General features: G+C 46.7%; 1 protein-coding gene across 1 annotated transcript; it reads right to left on the bottom strand.

The window, feature by feature from the left end:
- Positions 1-388: 388 nt before the first annotated feature.
- On the bottom strand, positions 389-13,758 carry mrpl13 (mitochondrial ribosomal protein L13). Its single transcript, XM_049026423.1, has 7 exons — positions 13,614-13,758; positions 12,275-12,398; positions 10,542-10,635; positions 9,946-10,006; positions 7,575-7,661; positions 6,685-6,806; positions 389-700 (listed from the first exon to the last, which is right to left on the bottom strand). The coding sequence occupies exons 1-7, from the start codon at positions 13,638-13,640 to the stop codon at positions 676-678; spliced, it is 540 nt and encodes a 179-aa protein (XP_048882380.1). The 5' UTR covers positions 13,641-13,758; the 3' UTR covers positions 389-675.
- Positions 13,759-13,768: the final 10 nt, after the last annotated feature.

The raw sequence follows: 13,768 nt of genomic DNA, 5'->3' as shown, positions 1-13,768 counted from the left end.
ATTTTACAGCTGGGACCTTGAGCACGACCCTTAAAACCCCATTGCTAGGACTGGTTTACCCTGCTTTGTATAAAAGCATCTGGTGTGTGTGTGCATACGACCTTGGATCATACCATAAATAGGGGGGTATTCATTGCATCGGTCTCAGGCGTGGATTGGGCTGCGGTCCACGGGGGCTGTCCCAGCTCACTCACCAAGGGCTAACGACTAAAGCAGGGGACGCTCCGCAAACAATTTTTTAAGAACGCAAACAAACTTCAAAAGGAGAATCTGGCATTTTAAAAGTCTCACTGACGCATCTGATCTCAATTAAGTCTGTGGCACAGTCTGAAGCGCAGGCAAGACCAAACTTCTGGGGAGACGGCAAAAATGGTCTGTGGCGACAGGCAAGGGCCAAAAATGGGAACTTTAATACACTTTGAAAATCAGGCAGATGAAATATGCGACCGCAGGTCAGTCCATCTCTTGCTGTTTTAGCCGGATGGCTACAGGCGAAAAAATGAACGGCGGAGCTCAGCTGCAGCTGCGACGGCGAGACATTATCGGGAGCCGTGTAACGTTCTCGCGGCTGGAAGCAGTCCTGGGGGAATCGTGAGTATGGGCAGAGCCCACCCCCCCGGGCGCAGCATCCACATGCAGCGGCCCGGTGGTGGTCCCCGCTGTCAGCTGGACAAATCATTTCATCCTGAAATCTTCAGGCCTGAAGAAATGGAAAAGGGATCACCTTACCCACAATGCACGGCAGCATTGGCAAGCCTGACCAAACTGGGAAGATTCAATGCTTTAAATTAGGCAGAAACACCACACTTTTAACATACCGGGCAGAAAGTCTGTGCCTGTTGGACGTGATGTGCTACTGACCTTTGAAAATGGTCCAAATGATCAGACACTGAGAGACATTACACGAGTTACTGTCTGCAAACCTCATGCAAGTAGAAAATCCATTTTTAACAACTCGATACCCATCTTTGCAGTCACATGATTCAAGCTTTAATATCCTAGTACTTAAAAAGTATGATTTGTTAGAACCAGTAGCTCCAATTCAGGTGAAAATGAGGGGAGGTGTGTGGTTCAGCAGATCAGGACACGTGCATGTGATCGGAAGGTTGCTGGTTCAAATCCCAAGGTCCTTAATCCTAACCACTCCAGGGACTGGCAGATCCCGCCTTCTTTCGCACCTCAGGAACAGCTTCAAGCATCAAACCGCTGTCCCAGTACTACTACCAGGGAAACGTTTGAGGATTCATAAGAATATGACAAAGCTTAATCACCCAGATGGGGAGGGAGTCGCAGGACGTCAGCAATCGCAGAAGCAGTTTCCCCAGAAACGTTGTCAGACGTCACTGTATCAAACCTAAGAGAGACACACACGGCTCGTGGCTGAGATTCCCCAGCGGCTGTCTTTGACTTTTCCCTGAACCTCCCTCACAGTAACCAAGGTGCTTTAATTTCCATTCTATAACTTCTCTAGGCTTTCCTACCTCTGTGAAGTGTCTAGTTCATCAAGCAGGTCCCCACAGACGCAGAGAAAAACATTGCTGGCAACTGTGTGTAGCACACCATGGGCAGTGACCTTTTACTATAAGGGGGCACACCCAGACACACACACACACCCCCACGGTTCCCGTTCGGGACAAAAGGTTCCCTTCCAGCGGCCTGTGGGCTCCCAGAGCGTTTGGCAACGGAAACAGAACGTCAACGCAAACGATAACTCAGCAGCCGGACACAACGGTGCCCTGTGTATGAGCAGAAATGACTTCCGCGCACAAAAACAGTTTCCATCGCCCACCTAGCCCTCATTGTCTGATGAAGATTGTGGGAAAAGGAAGATTTTCTTTTCATTTTTTAATGGGGAACAGATTTGCAGCTTGGGGCGGTTTGATGTCGCTCCCGAATTCGCTAAGCGATTCAGGATAAAAGCAGATTTGGCATCTGTTAGAGATGACAGCGTACCAGAGGTGAGATCTTTCAGCTTGAAATTAAAGGGCTTAAATGAGACTTTGTCCCTGTGTGTGAAGAGCCTGAGAATACAGAAACCCAAAACCTGCCAGCCTTGTCAATCTTCTCACATTTCAACTCAATTTCAACTACTTGGTTTAAAAGACAAAAGTCTAATTGTTTAGGAGGTTCTCAAGTAGCATGTTCTACTAACTGGCTAGCTAGCTATGATTTTTTTTTTACTCTAATCGCTAGCTATTTAATTTTTTTGAAAAATCAGGGGGCGGGCAGCCGATGTGCCTTTTTAAATGGGGACCAGGAAACCACAAACCAGCCCTGCCAGCATAACAACCAGGTTTGTCCTTGGTGGCACTAAGTCGGCCAAACGACCAGGTCTCAACGATAGCCAACCGCGACGATAGCCAACCGCGACGATAGCCAACCTCGACGATAGCCAATCAACGATAGCCAACCTCAACGATAGCCAACCTCAACGATAGCCAACCTCAACGATAGCCAACCTCAACGATAGCCAACCTCAACGTTGGGGATACAGGCAGTGGGGAAAAGTAGATAAACTCAGAAGTCTTCACAGATTTTACATTAAGCCGACGTGGCATGAGCCCGGAGAGACCACGAATGTTACTAACAGCTAGCTGTAATACACACAGCTGGTGGGGGGGGGGGGGGGGGGGGGGGGGGGCAAAAGATTCACGACCACAGAAAAGGACGGGACACCACCGACGCGGTGCGAGCGATTAGCAAACACGTGGATAGGATGGGGCCCGATGCAAACGTCTGCCAAGACCTGGAGTGCTGGCCGGCTAACATCTGCAACAGCTCAAAAAATAAAGCCTTGAGTGAAAGATTACACATGTCGCTGGGGGTAGTTTGAGAAAATTACAAATTAGACGAAATTAGCTTCGTCGTCTTTGACTACTATTCGGAAATCCTAGGTTTGAGGTAGAATTTGCTACCTTACTAAATCTGTGGGATCGCTTGGATCAGTTTGTAAGTGCTGTCAGCTTTAAGCCACCCTACATTTTTTTTTTATGTGAGTTCAGCACTTCCTCCCCTATCAGAACGTGATCCACCCACGTGACAGTGAGCATCGCGTGTCACTTCCAGCAAACATCCCTGTTTTCCCAACTTTGGGAGAAGCACTGTTTGCACGTGTGGTCTCAGAGTGTCTGGACAGCGTCACGAAAACCAAAGACGCGCTTCAGACCTATAATAATATGCATACATGTAAAAAAATTTAATTATCTGTTCCGTTGTAAAGTCAGGTTCTAACTTTTTGTGGTACTTTTTGTCTGTAGAACCTATCGAATTCTGACGTTCCAGGGAAATGAAAAAAAAATGAAAAAATTCATATTCCAACTGCAAGCGTGGCACCAAGTTCACCGCAAAGATTATGGGGAAACAGAGCAGAGTGTCGGCATAAAAAGAATGGAGTGTAAAGAGAGCAGAGAGAGGGGTAAAGCGAGAAGTAAAACTGGGCGGTAAAAAGCGGGCAAACAAACGGGACCCTGGGCGCCCACAGTAAGAGCGGAATCCTTGGATTCTCAGCCCGAAACCCTGTAGGTGCGGTCTGACATTTCGACAGACAGACAGACACAGGCAGAAACACAGAGAGACAGATAGAGAGACAGTCACAGAGATAGCGAAACACAGAGACAGACAGACAGTCACAGAGACAGACAGACAGTCAGATGGACAGAGACAGAGACAAATACAGAGAGATAGACACAGGACAGAGAGAGACAGTCAGATAGACAGAGACAGACAGACAGACAGACAGGCACAGTCAGACATCCCGGTTTAACACTGGTCCCACAGAAGCACAGGAGAGCGGCACGCCTCTGCTCCACCCATCGTTATGAGAAGCCAATTCTAAAAGCCATCCGGGCGACAGGGTTGCTTGACCATTTCTGCTGCCCCGGGTGCCATACTGGTAGCAGACGAAGAACGACCAGGACAGCGGAGTCAGGCCGGCAAGGACTCCGCCCGGCACCCGACTCGCCACCCCCGCACGCATCATCCTAAATGAGGGGCGTGTCGTGTACCTTAATCAGGAATCTGGAAACATAGATGCCCCTCCCAGCAAACACAAACATTACCATGATTTCAACATAGCGCCGCTTCATCCTGCATCAAGGTATCAACTGAAGGCAGTGTAAAGTCTCGCGGGTCACCTTCCCCTCACCCGCTGGGGGAAAAACAACCCGGCAACAGTGCCAGAGTGCCGACCCAGAGGGACTATCAATCAGGGGGCCGGGAATGCGGGGCTGAGGGGGGCCCTCCATCTCTCAGGGTGATAGAGTCTGGCAGGATGGCCAGGGCTGGGCAGGGAGCCCATCACATTAAAAGGAGCGGAAAAAAACGCACTCGTTCCGAATGGCTGTGTTGAGCCGCACACATCAACGCCGCAGGGGAGAAAAAAATAAATATATATATATATAAATACAAGCTGTAAATACATATTTATGAAGAAGCCGTTTCCATTTCCATTATGCTCAAAGGGACTGTGATCCCTGGGGCTGGATCATTCTCCCTTCAGTCTGCTGTAGGCGAACGTTACACTGAGACCCTGTCATGCAGTTAAAGGTGGTAGTGGTCCGGGGGGGGGGGGGTTCCTGTGTTCCTGCAGGCTATAGATGACTTGGGGGAGGGGGGGGGGCAGGCTATCAAATAAATACACTGACACGAAGCTAGTTTTCCTGCCTTGTGGTGAAACGAGGTGACAGATCAGGCTCCCACCTCACCACCAGCGCCCCCCGGAGGGTCCCTGTGCCACTACGCACTCAATAAACAATATGGTTCCGCGGTCGTGTAGCTCGAGGTCTACTCTGGGGAGCCATGGCCCCTGCAAACAGTGTGGGGCTTTTCCATAAGTGTACTGCTATCGTCACCCAGGTAAACATTACGCCGAATAACGGCAAAACCGTGCCCCCCCACCCCCAACAGGCCCGTTTCACATTTTAACGCTAACAGGTCTTTCGGGTTACTCATTAGTGGGCAGGGTCCCACCCAGGGCTAACAGGTTTAATAACACGGGTCCCGTTTACTACTGGGTCTTAAACTGGTCCCGGCTGGTTTCGGTTGCCTGCCGTCATCTTTAATTTACAGACCAGGCCAGAAATGTCAGGCCGACATAGTAAACGTGCGTCTGGATGCCGAACGAACGTCACGGGAGGACAAAGCAAAATGAGAAACTCACAGACACAGATTTTACCACGGCTATGATTTTTACGTTTAAGATACAGGCGTCCACTCTGCTGCCCTTGTGACCGTAAAGCACACAAGAATGACGAGGACAAGAACGGATGATTTTTAAAACAATTTTCAGAGAACTTTTAAATTAAGTATATACCCTTGTGTAAAACCAAAGCACTTTAAAATAACAAATAACTTGTCTGAAAATGTTTTTTTTAGTTAATTGTAGAAAATAACCAGTTAAAAATAAAACTTCTAGGAAGCTGTTGGAAATAAATGTTTTCTTTAACAATAGACGCTACCATTTCCCAGCAGAAACCTTAGCGATGCATCGCAGATACTGTGCGCGTTTTATAATGTGGAATGCCACGCACCATACATCGGGAACCGCGATGTTCACGCCAAACCAATTATTTACAGAGTGGCTCGAATTTAAACCACACTGGCCTGGAATCAAAGCCTTATTAGCTTTCTGTCATGGGGCTCCATGCTCCCAGTGATAAAGAAGTACATAAATCGTTTTAATTATCGGGAGGTCATCAAAGGGTTAAACCGCATTTTTCTGTCCGGGACACGTTGCCATCTCAAATAAATCCCTGCCAAGCGGATGGTCCCAAAAACAATTTGGGGGGTTGGGGGGGGGGGGAGAATCTGATGGAACGTTCTCTGGGGTGATGCGTTCAGGAGAGACGGTCACACACGTAACCCAACCTGCAACGTTTTGCTCGGGAACAAACAGGCTGCCGCACAGCCGTAAGGAGCGTCTGCAAAAGCAGAGGACAATGGCACGTCTGAGGACATCCTGCGCTTCATTAGCGAGACAGGGTTAGGGTCTAAAGCCTCGTTAGAGGAAGGCGAGCACTTCGGCGAGCCCTGCAATTTCCTCGCATTCTGGGTGGCGTAGCACTAAATATTAAAGACACACAGCCAACTAGGACCAAACCCTCAGCAACGGTATTCTGCACATGTAGTGATAATCGACTCATTTACCCGTGCAGAGCATTAATAAGTCAGATGGTGCAGAGGGGTCAAAGAGCCCCCCCCCCCCCACCCCACAGCAGGAAAAAATACAGGCCTTTTAAGTCACAGGCCTGCGTTGAATTTTAACGATAACGGTAGCAATGGCAGCTAATGCATCTGAAAGGGCCGCCCGCGTGATTCACTCCCGTCTCGCCCGGGCCTGTTTGCGACCGTGTTCAGGAAACCCTGCTGACGACAACAGCCAAAATGATGTGGTCCGGCCCACGTCATCCCTGCTCTTTAAAGATGCTTATTTGGGAAGGCGGGCGGAGTCGATTGTGGGGGGGGGGGGGGCGGTAGGGGTGGAGGAGCTTTTCCAGACACTGGGGCAACAGCAAGCTGCCACAGTCTGGGGCAAAACACTCCAGTGCTGTAACAAAGAGGGAGACCCCATCTGGGCCAAACCACTTGGAGTCACAGAATAGGGGGGTGAGCAGGGAGAGCCTGATAAAAGACAGTAGTGTTCATGGCCGGGGATTTGTGGCAGGGGCCCTTTGAGAAGAGACTTACGGGACCCAAATCCTGGGGAAGGCGTCGCGCTCGTCCTGCGTGTACTCGCTCAGCTTCCGCGGGATCTGCCTGGGCTGCGGTAGCTCTTCCGTCAGGTTCTTCAGGATGTCCTCTGGGAGATCCTTAAAAAAAGAAACCCAGAAGCATCTCTGAAAGCCACATCTCCCAAGCCAGCTTCTCAGAGCCTGGCACATCTCGCTCGCAGAGGGCCTCAGCAGGCACGAGCTGTGCTAGGCCCATAAATCCATTCTCAGGAGGCACCGAAGCCTGATTAGCTCAGCAGATTAGCCTGCCTCCAGTGTCCACGCGATGCAGGCAACCCCTTAAAATTATAATCCAGTTACAGAACTATGGTGCCTTACAAGAAGCACTGAAGGTACATATGTAGGAATAAAACTTCATCGCACCATAGCTTGGTAGCAGCTTGTTAAAAATTTAAACGCTCGAATTCTCGTTAATAACAAGCATTACATTTTATTTTGATTACCCAATTGTTAGTTTAATGGTGTGAGGCTACGACCCAGACCAGGATAAACAGACAGACAGACAGACAGACAGACAGACAGATTAATTGTGCAGGATCCAAACACTACTAATAATTAATCATGTCACTTGATCTAGCCAAAATAATAACCATAAATTCGTCTGGAATTGCAGTACTGTTATTTCGTATTATTTTCATCCAACTTTAAGACACATATCTGTCAAGTAAAATGTAGAAACACCACAATAGATTAAATTATAATCAGTCAACGTCAGTCAATGTTTCAAATAACTTGGGGAGAGCTGAAGGAAAAGTAGCAGATGTTTCAAGAGCAGGGAGCCAGCAGAGAGGGCAGGGGGGCAGGGGCTGCGTAGCACACGCCGGGACAGCGGCGACACACTCTTACGTCGTCTGGGAAGAGGTGCAGCCTCTGCATCATGGTTCTCCTCAGTAGGTTTCGGGGAAGCATCCCGTAGACGGCCAGCTTGATGATCTAGAGGGAGAGCATGGGGGGCGGGGGATACTGTCCGTCAGTCATCCGGCTTTCCTTCCGTGTGAAATGTTGGTGCCAATCCCAAACCAGCCAGGACAGACCCTGCTGTAATCACAGTCCAAAGGGTTCGGGGTGCATGTGGGCTGTGCTGACAGTGAGGCAAATTTCCTTTAAATCCTTCGCCTTTATACTAACTGTCAGGACTAACAGTCCCGTAATTCCAAGGAACATTTCGGATTTGTGGTTTATAGCGGCGTCTCGCAGACACACTGCAAGCGCGATAAATGTGAAACGCTGCTGCGTTTTGTAACCGCTGTAGCTGAACACTTATGCTTCAAAATAAAAAATAAATAAGTCCTTGGCGTGAGACATTAAGTCCTTGTGAGGAGAGCAGCTACTGCGCAGAACCTTCCAGAATCATCCCCGAGCATGCAAGCATTCATCTGCTTCACTCCAATTGCTCATTCTTGATAAAGAGAAGGGATGACAAATACCAGCTATCTGGAAGAGCCATCATTCAGTTTGGGACAGGGGAGGGACAGCACCCCTGTGTGACGATTATGCACAATTATCCCTGATGGATTCTTCATTTCCTGAAATAACTCAGCCCAAGATGGGCATCCATCTCGTTTATGTGGGTTAATACACTGAAGTGACCTATAAAAATTACACGCACACACAAATCGTACTTATATATCACTGACAAACACCTGCTCGAACCAGAGCCAGATTTTAAAAAAACACCTTCTCTGGCCCACAGTTACCGCTAACGCCCCCAACGGGCATGACATCACCGTATTTGGGTCTGCCCGACTCCAGGACTTTGAGTTCCACACTCCGATTATTTAATTTGGATTGCTCATCTTGTCACTGACAACGTATGGAGGCGGAATCAGGGGATTTACTCGCACACTAATTTGTTCGGAAAAATCTATGGAATACTCAAAGCATGACTCAGCCTTTGGAGTGTAATATACTCGCAGAGATTCTGTGCTGTCAAAACTGGAAAATCTCCGCTAGATTTATAACCGCATGTCCTCGGCTGAGCTGTTAATTTTTTTATTTTATTTTCCAACACAAGGCCGTGTCCCTCTACCCGTGTCAGAGCAGGTCACCAATGTGCTTCTTTTTCATACTGACAGGATGAACGGTCTTGTCCCAGAAGATGTTAACCTGCTCTGGGCAGACAGCTGGCGGATTAATACCCTCCATGCCTGACTTCTAATGCATTACCTTTGGAATGATAATGGTTAAATATTACAGTTTGCAAATTAGCACAGCAAAGAATCAGAATCTTCATTTCATTTGGACCATTCTGCTCTTGGTATGAGAATTTTAACCAACTGTTCCACCTGAGAGCCCTTATGTATTTTTCCTGGTTTGGCCACAAGCTGGTAAAAAGGTTGGTTTATTAATGGTCTCCACTTAGGGTGGGAAGAGAGAGGTGACCAAAAAAAATGTAATAATTTTTATTAACCCATATACAGAATTAGCATTTCGATTCTCACTGGTCATCATTTAACACTCAGCGCTAAGGCAGCACTCTTACAAAAGTTAACTTATTTTTTTTTGTTGTGTCCTGAGAAAGGAGCTCTGCTGTGGGTGATCTAGAAGGGCTAGGATAACCATCATGTGACCAGGACAGGAAATGAAGCTCACCCACTTGGCTGAGCTGAGTAACAAAAAAAAGAGAACAAAAAAACTGAACACTAGCCCGCTGGTTAAAAAAAAATTGCACGTCGCAAGTTTTTACTGAACTAGCCAAGTGACACCTTGAGAGAGGTGCATTGTGGGTATGCAGGACCATTTAAGTAGAGCTGCAGCACATGTTTCATGATAGAGGTATGTGTGCCACATGATTGAATAAATAAAAACACCGTAACAACACTTCACTTGAGGAGAGGGGAAGATAGAACGGGGCAGTGGCTAAAATTCATCTTTCAAGATTTCACTGGATGATCCTGAATGCTCTATAATTGTCCTGTGCTTGAATATAGATTTCTGTGAAACACACCCATATAAATAGCCAGAGATTTAATGCCCCCCCCCCCCCCCCCCCACAACTGCAGTTCTGCTAATCCCCTAGGAAATCTGACACAAATGCAGAGAAATTAGTTCAGAGCGCTCCCTAAGGGCACGCTATGGAACTGCATGCACTTAAAAAGGAGCACAATCTGAATTCGGAAGCAAAAAAAAAAACAGCTGCCAGCTGGATTCCTGCGTGAGGACGGGACGCCCACAGAGCGGCCATTTTCCCTGTGATCGATGGCAGGGCCCGACTCACCGCCCTGGGGTCTTTCTGATGAAGCTGGACTGCCGTGACTTGCTTGAATCCACCTGGGTATCTTCAAATGGAGCAGAGCACGGCTCAGGTTAACGCACACCCACTGTAACAACTTAACAGCCATTACGAGTCCCGGAAGATTAAGATTACACGCAGAGCACAGGCATTCCTCGTCATTCAAGACCAGGGTCTGACCTTTTCCCTGCTTTACATTTAAATCGTTTTATTTTCTCATTACATTTACTTAACAGCTACTTTTATCCAATGAGGTCAGACAGTCGCTGGAGCAGTTGGGGGTTAAGGGCCTTGCTCAAGGGCCTAACAGTAAAGTCTCATATCCGATCCTGAGATTGTAACTGGTGACCTTTCGATCGCAGGCCTAACTTGCTAAGCCAACACTGCTTCCAGGTCCAAGTCCAATCAGTGAACCCTTAAGGGTTTAATCAAGATTTATAAACATTTATTTAGCAGACACATTTATCCAACATGAATGCTGACTGGAGGGACCTGAAATGGCTAATGCTGACTGGAGGGACCTGAAATGGCTAACCAATGATTTGGATAGTCCAGAACGAGGGCAGAGGTGCAGCACTCACCCCGTGTGAGACGAGTAGACCTTCTGCTCCCACTTGTTCCCGGAAAAGGCAATGTGTCTTGTGTTCATGACGACCACATGGTCGCCACAGTCACCTTGATAGAGGGGGGGGTCACTGCTTTAGATTATGGCCACAAAATTGTTCCACCTGTCATCGTTGCTGTCCACAGGACAGACTTTCACTGTATGATTCCAGCGGGATCGAGATCTCCCGTCAGTTGAACGGAAGATCTTGTCCCTGACAAATCGTCATTTATCAGAGCTATAATTAAACAGTTACGCTCATAATAGAGAGAGGGATGAACCTCCCTTTGAAAAACGTAAGGACTCAAAGGCAGCTTCGAGTAACATAAAACAGACCAGTCATTACTCCTGGAAACTGTTTTTGAAATAATAAGCTGAAAGGCTCCAGCAAACAAGCCTCACGGAAAAAAATGATGAAAGGAGTCGATATTTCATCCTGCTCACAGCGGGCCTTTTCACTAAAGGTTTCAGGATAGGGGCATGAGACCAACTCTGCTTTTTACTACAGACTACAAGAAAGGGACACAAGGCCAGCTAATCTTTCTACTAAAGGCTACAGGGAAGAGACACGAGGCCAACTAACCTTTTCACTAAAGGCTACAGGGAAGGGACACAAGGCCACCTAATCTTTCTACTAAAGGCTACAGGGAAGAGACACGAGGCCAACTAACCATTTTCTAAAGGCTACAGGGACAGGACATGAGACCAGCTAACCTTTTTATTGAAGGCTACAGGGAAGGGACACCACGTTGGCTATCCTATCCCCCCCCATCCCCCCCCCCCCCCCCCCCCCGCAGGGTGAAAATATGAAAAATGGGGATTTACTTCCTCCCGGTAGGTGCAACCCTCCCTCCATCACCATGAAGCTTTCTTACAAAATAAATAAATAAGCCGGAGAGCAGAACGGCGGGTTACGGGGAACACAATAAGCTGCTGGACGCGGTGCTTTCACGGGCCGGGGGGGGGGGGGGGGGGGGGCGTTAGGGGAGACTGACAGCTAAAAAAAAAAACAGAGGTGAGCCAGAAGATGAATGGGTCTGCTCCAGCAGGTTCCCACTTGCCTGGGGCCGGGGACCGTCCACTCTGATTGGCCAGATCGGCTCCGTAGCCAATAGCCATGCACAGCCTCGATAATGGGCCATTCTACAGTAGAGATTGACCCTGACAGGCCGCATGATTGTGTTTCAAAAGGCAGCTCAGCAATCACGGGCTCAGAGGAGCACTGCAAATACAACTTTAAAGGATCAAGTATCATCCATGGCCAAACAGGTGTCCACTACCAGACACCTTAACGAGAAGTGACAAAGTCCCAATGTCTGCCCGCACAAAGCAGGAATCCTGAGGGAAGTTCCTCTTGTTTATTTGTTTTCTTTAAATTCTGTCCGTTCATCCTGACTTTAATTGTTTAATTATGCCCATTCCAAAGGATTAATGTTTCTTTAAGGAGATGGAATGGCAGGCAGTATATAAGACTGATTATAACATTCAAAGCAAGCTAGAAATATAGGCTTTCATGGTTTTAATATCACACTTTAATTGCAGATGCACCCGTATGAAAATTAGGTTGAATAATTCGATTTCTGATATGTTGAGGCTGCACTGCCACCTGGTGGTCATAATCAACATTTTAATAAAGTAAGCTTCTCAGTCACTCTTAGTCCCCACTACAATAAACAGATTAGGAAGATGAACGGATGAATGGATACTTACTCAATGCGTGATAGATAGGCTTGTGTTTCCCCTGCAGTCTGACAGAGCACATGGTTGCAATCTTTCCTGGAGGCTGCATTCTTGCATCTATTAAATACCACGATCTTGCAAAGGTAGCCCATTGCTAAGGGAAACCAACAATGGACAATCACCAAAAAGAATGCATATTAGTGAGCACAGGATGGGCGTATTGGGGTTAAAAGACAAGATCACAACCCAGGTTCTTAGGAATGGGGAGGGGGGTTGAAGATGTGTCCCTTGCAATATTAAATTTTCCCTCATCCATCCCCCAATAAACAGACATTTGTATTTAAATTAGCAAGTTGTGTCCCACCAATATGAAACACTCTTCTACGCCATTGCCTAAACGGTACTTCTTACGAATTAGGTTGTTTTGGACAGGGCTACATCTAAACAATAAATATATTACTATTACAGGTACTAGAGGAACACGCAAAGCAAACATCAAGTGCTATTGCTGCATTTCCGGTTAACATCTTCTGTACACTTTGTACAATATGATTTACAAATACACTATATGCATTTTCTCAGGAATTTCCTAATATTACGTTGTGCACAGCAATCAATACGGAAGAGCTACAGATTCTTTTTTAGTTAATAAGGTAACCAGTGACAAGTGTTGCCGGAATTATTGCTGATTTACTGTAGTAGCCCATTACAGAACATCAACTTCAAAAAAGAGTCACTGTATAGACTGAAAGAAACGTTACGTGCTTAGATGCTACGGCGTTTTCGCCGAATTTAATATTAAATTGCGTGCCAATTATTTGCAATTCAATATACCACTCTACCAGTTTTTCTGGTATGAAATTTTTGAATCCCTTTTGTATTGCTGTATTGATCAGACAGAAAATGTAACTTTAAACGAATGAGGGGTACGTGACTTCCGCCGGTTTGTCGATGATCAGCATTCATTATCTAGCGCGTGAACTAGATTTCTAATTATTTTGCATTTTACGCCATCCGGACAAAAACATTAGAAAGAAAGTTAAATGTACAAATAGGCCCATTTCATGGGACACTGTACTTTCGTCGGCAAGTCTATATACCTAACTGATTCCTTAACCTTGAGCTGCACAGCAGCGCAAATTAACCGCTTAGGAACAGAGTTGGTTAATTATATGAACAAACATTTTACGCTATGGTAAAAAAGGGATACTTATGTCTTCAACAAAAACACGCTGATATTTTGTTCAGGTATACAATTTTATACATCCAATTAAGACACGCTTTTAGCAGACCTTTACCTGTCATTACAAATTAAACACTAAACAACCAGTTTCGAAGTCGCACAAAACACATTATACTACCGTCTTACCTGAGCAGATCTGCTAAAACTAGACATGATCAAAATGCTAGAAAACAGTAAACACAAAAAAATCACATCACATTGCTTCACCCCTAAGCTCAAACCTGGTGCAACACCGTAAATCAGTCGGCCAGTATCCTATATAGAAAAAAATAGTTCCAGTT

This window comes from Brienomyrus brachyistius, chromosome 9 (assembly GCF_023856365.1).
Source record: "Brienomyrus brachyistius isolate T26 chromosome 9, BBRACH_0.4, whole genome shotgun sequence".
In the NCBI taxonomy this organism is placed as follows: Eukaryota; Metazoa; Chordata; class Actinopteri; order Osteoglossiformes; family Mormyridae; genus Brienomyrus; species Brienomyrus brachyistius.
The sequence above is the reverse complement of the archived record's forward strand: the minus strand, read 5'-3'. Positions and strand labels throughout refer to the sequence as shown.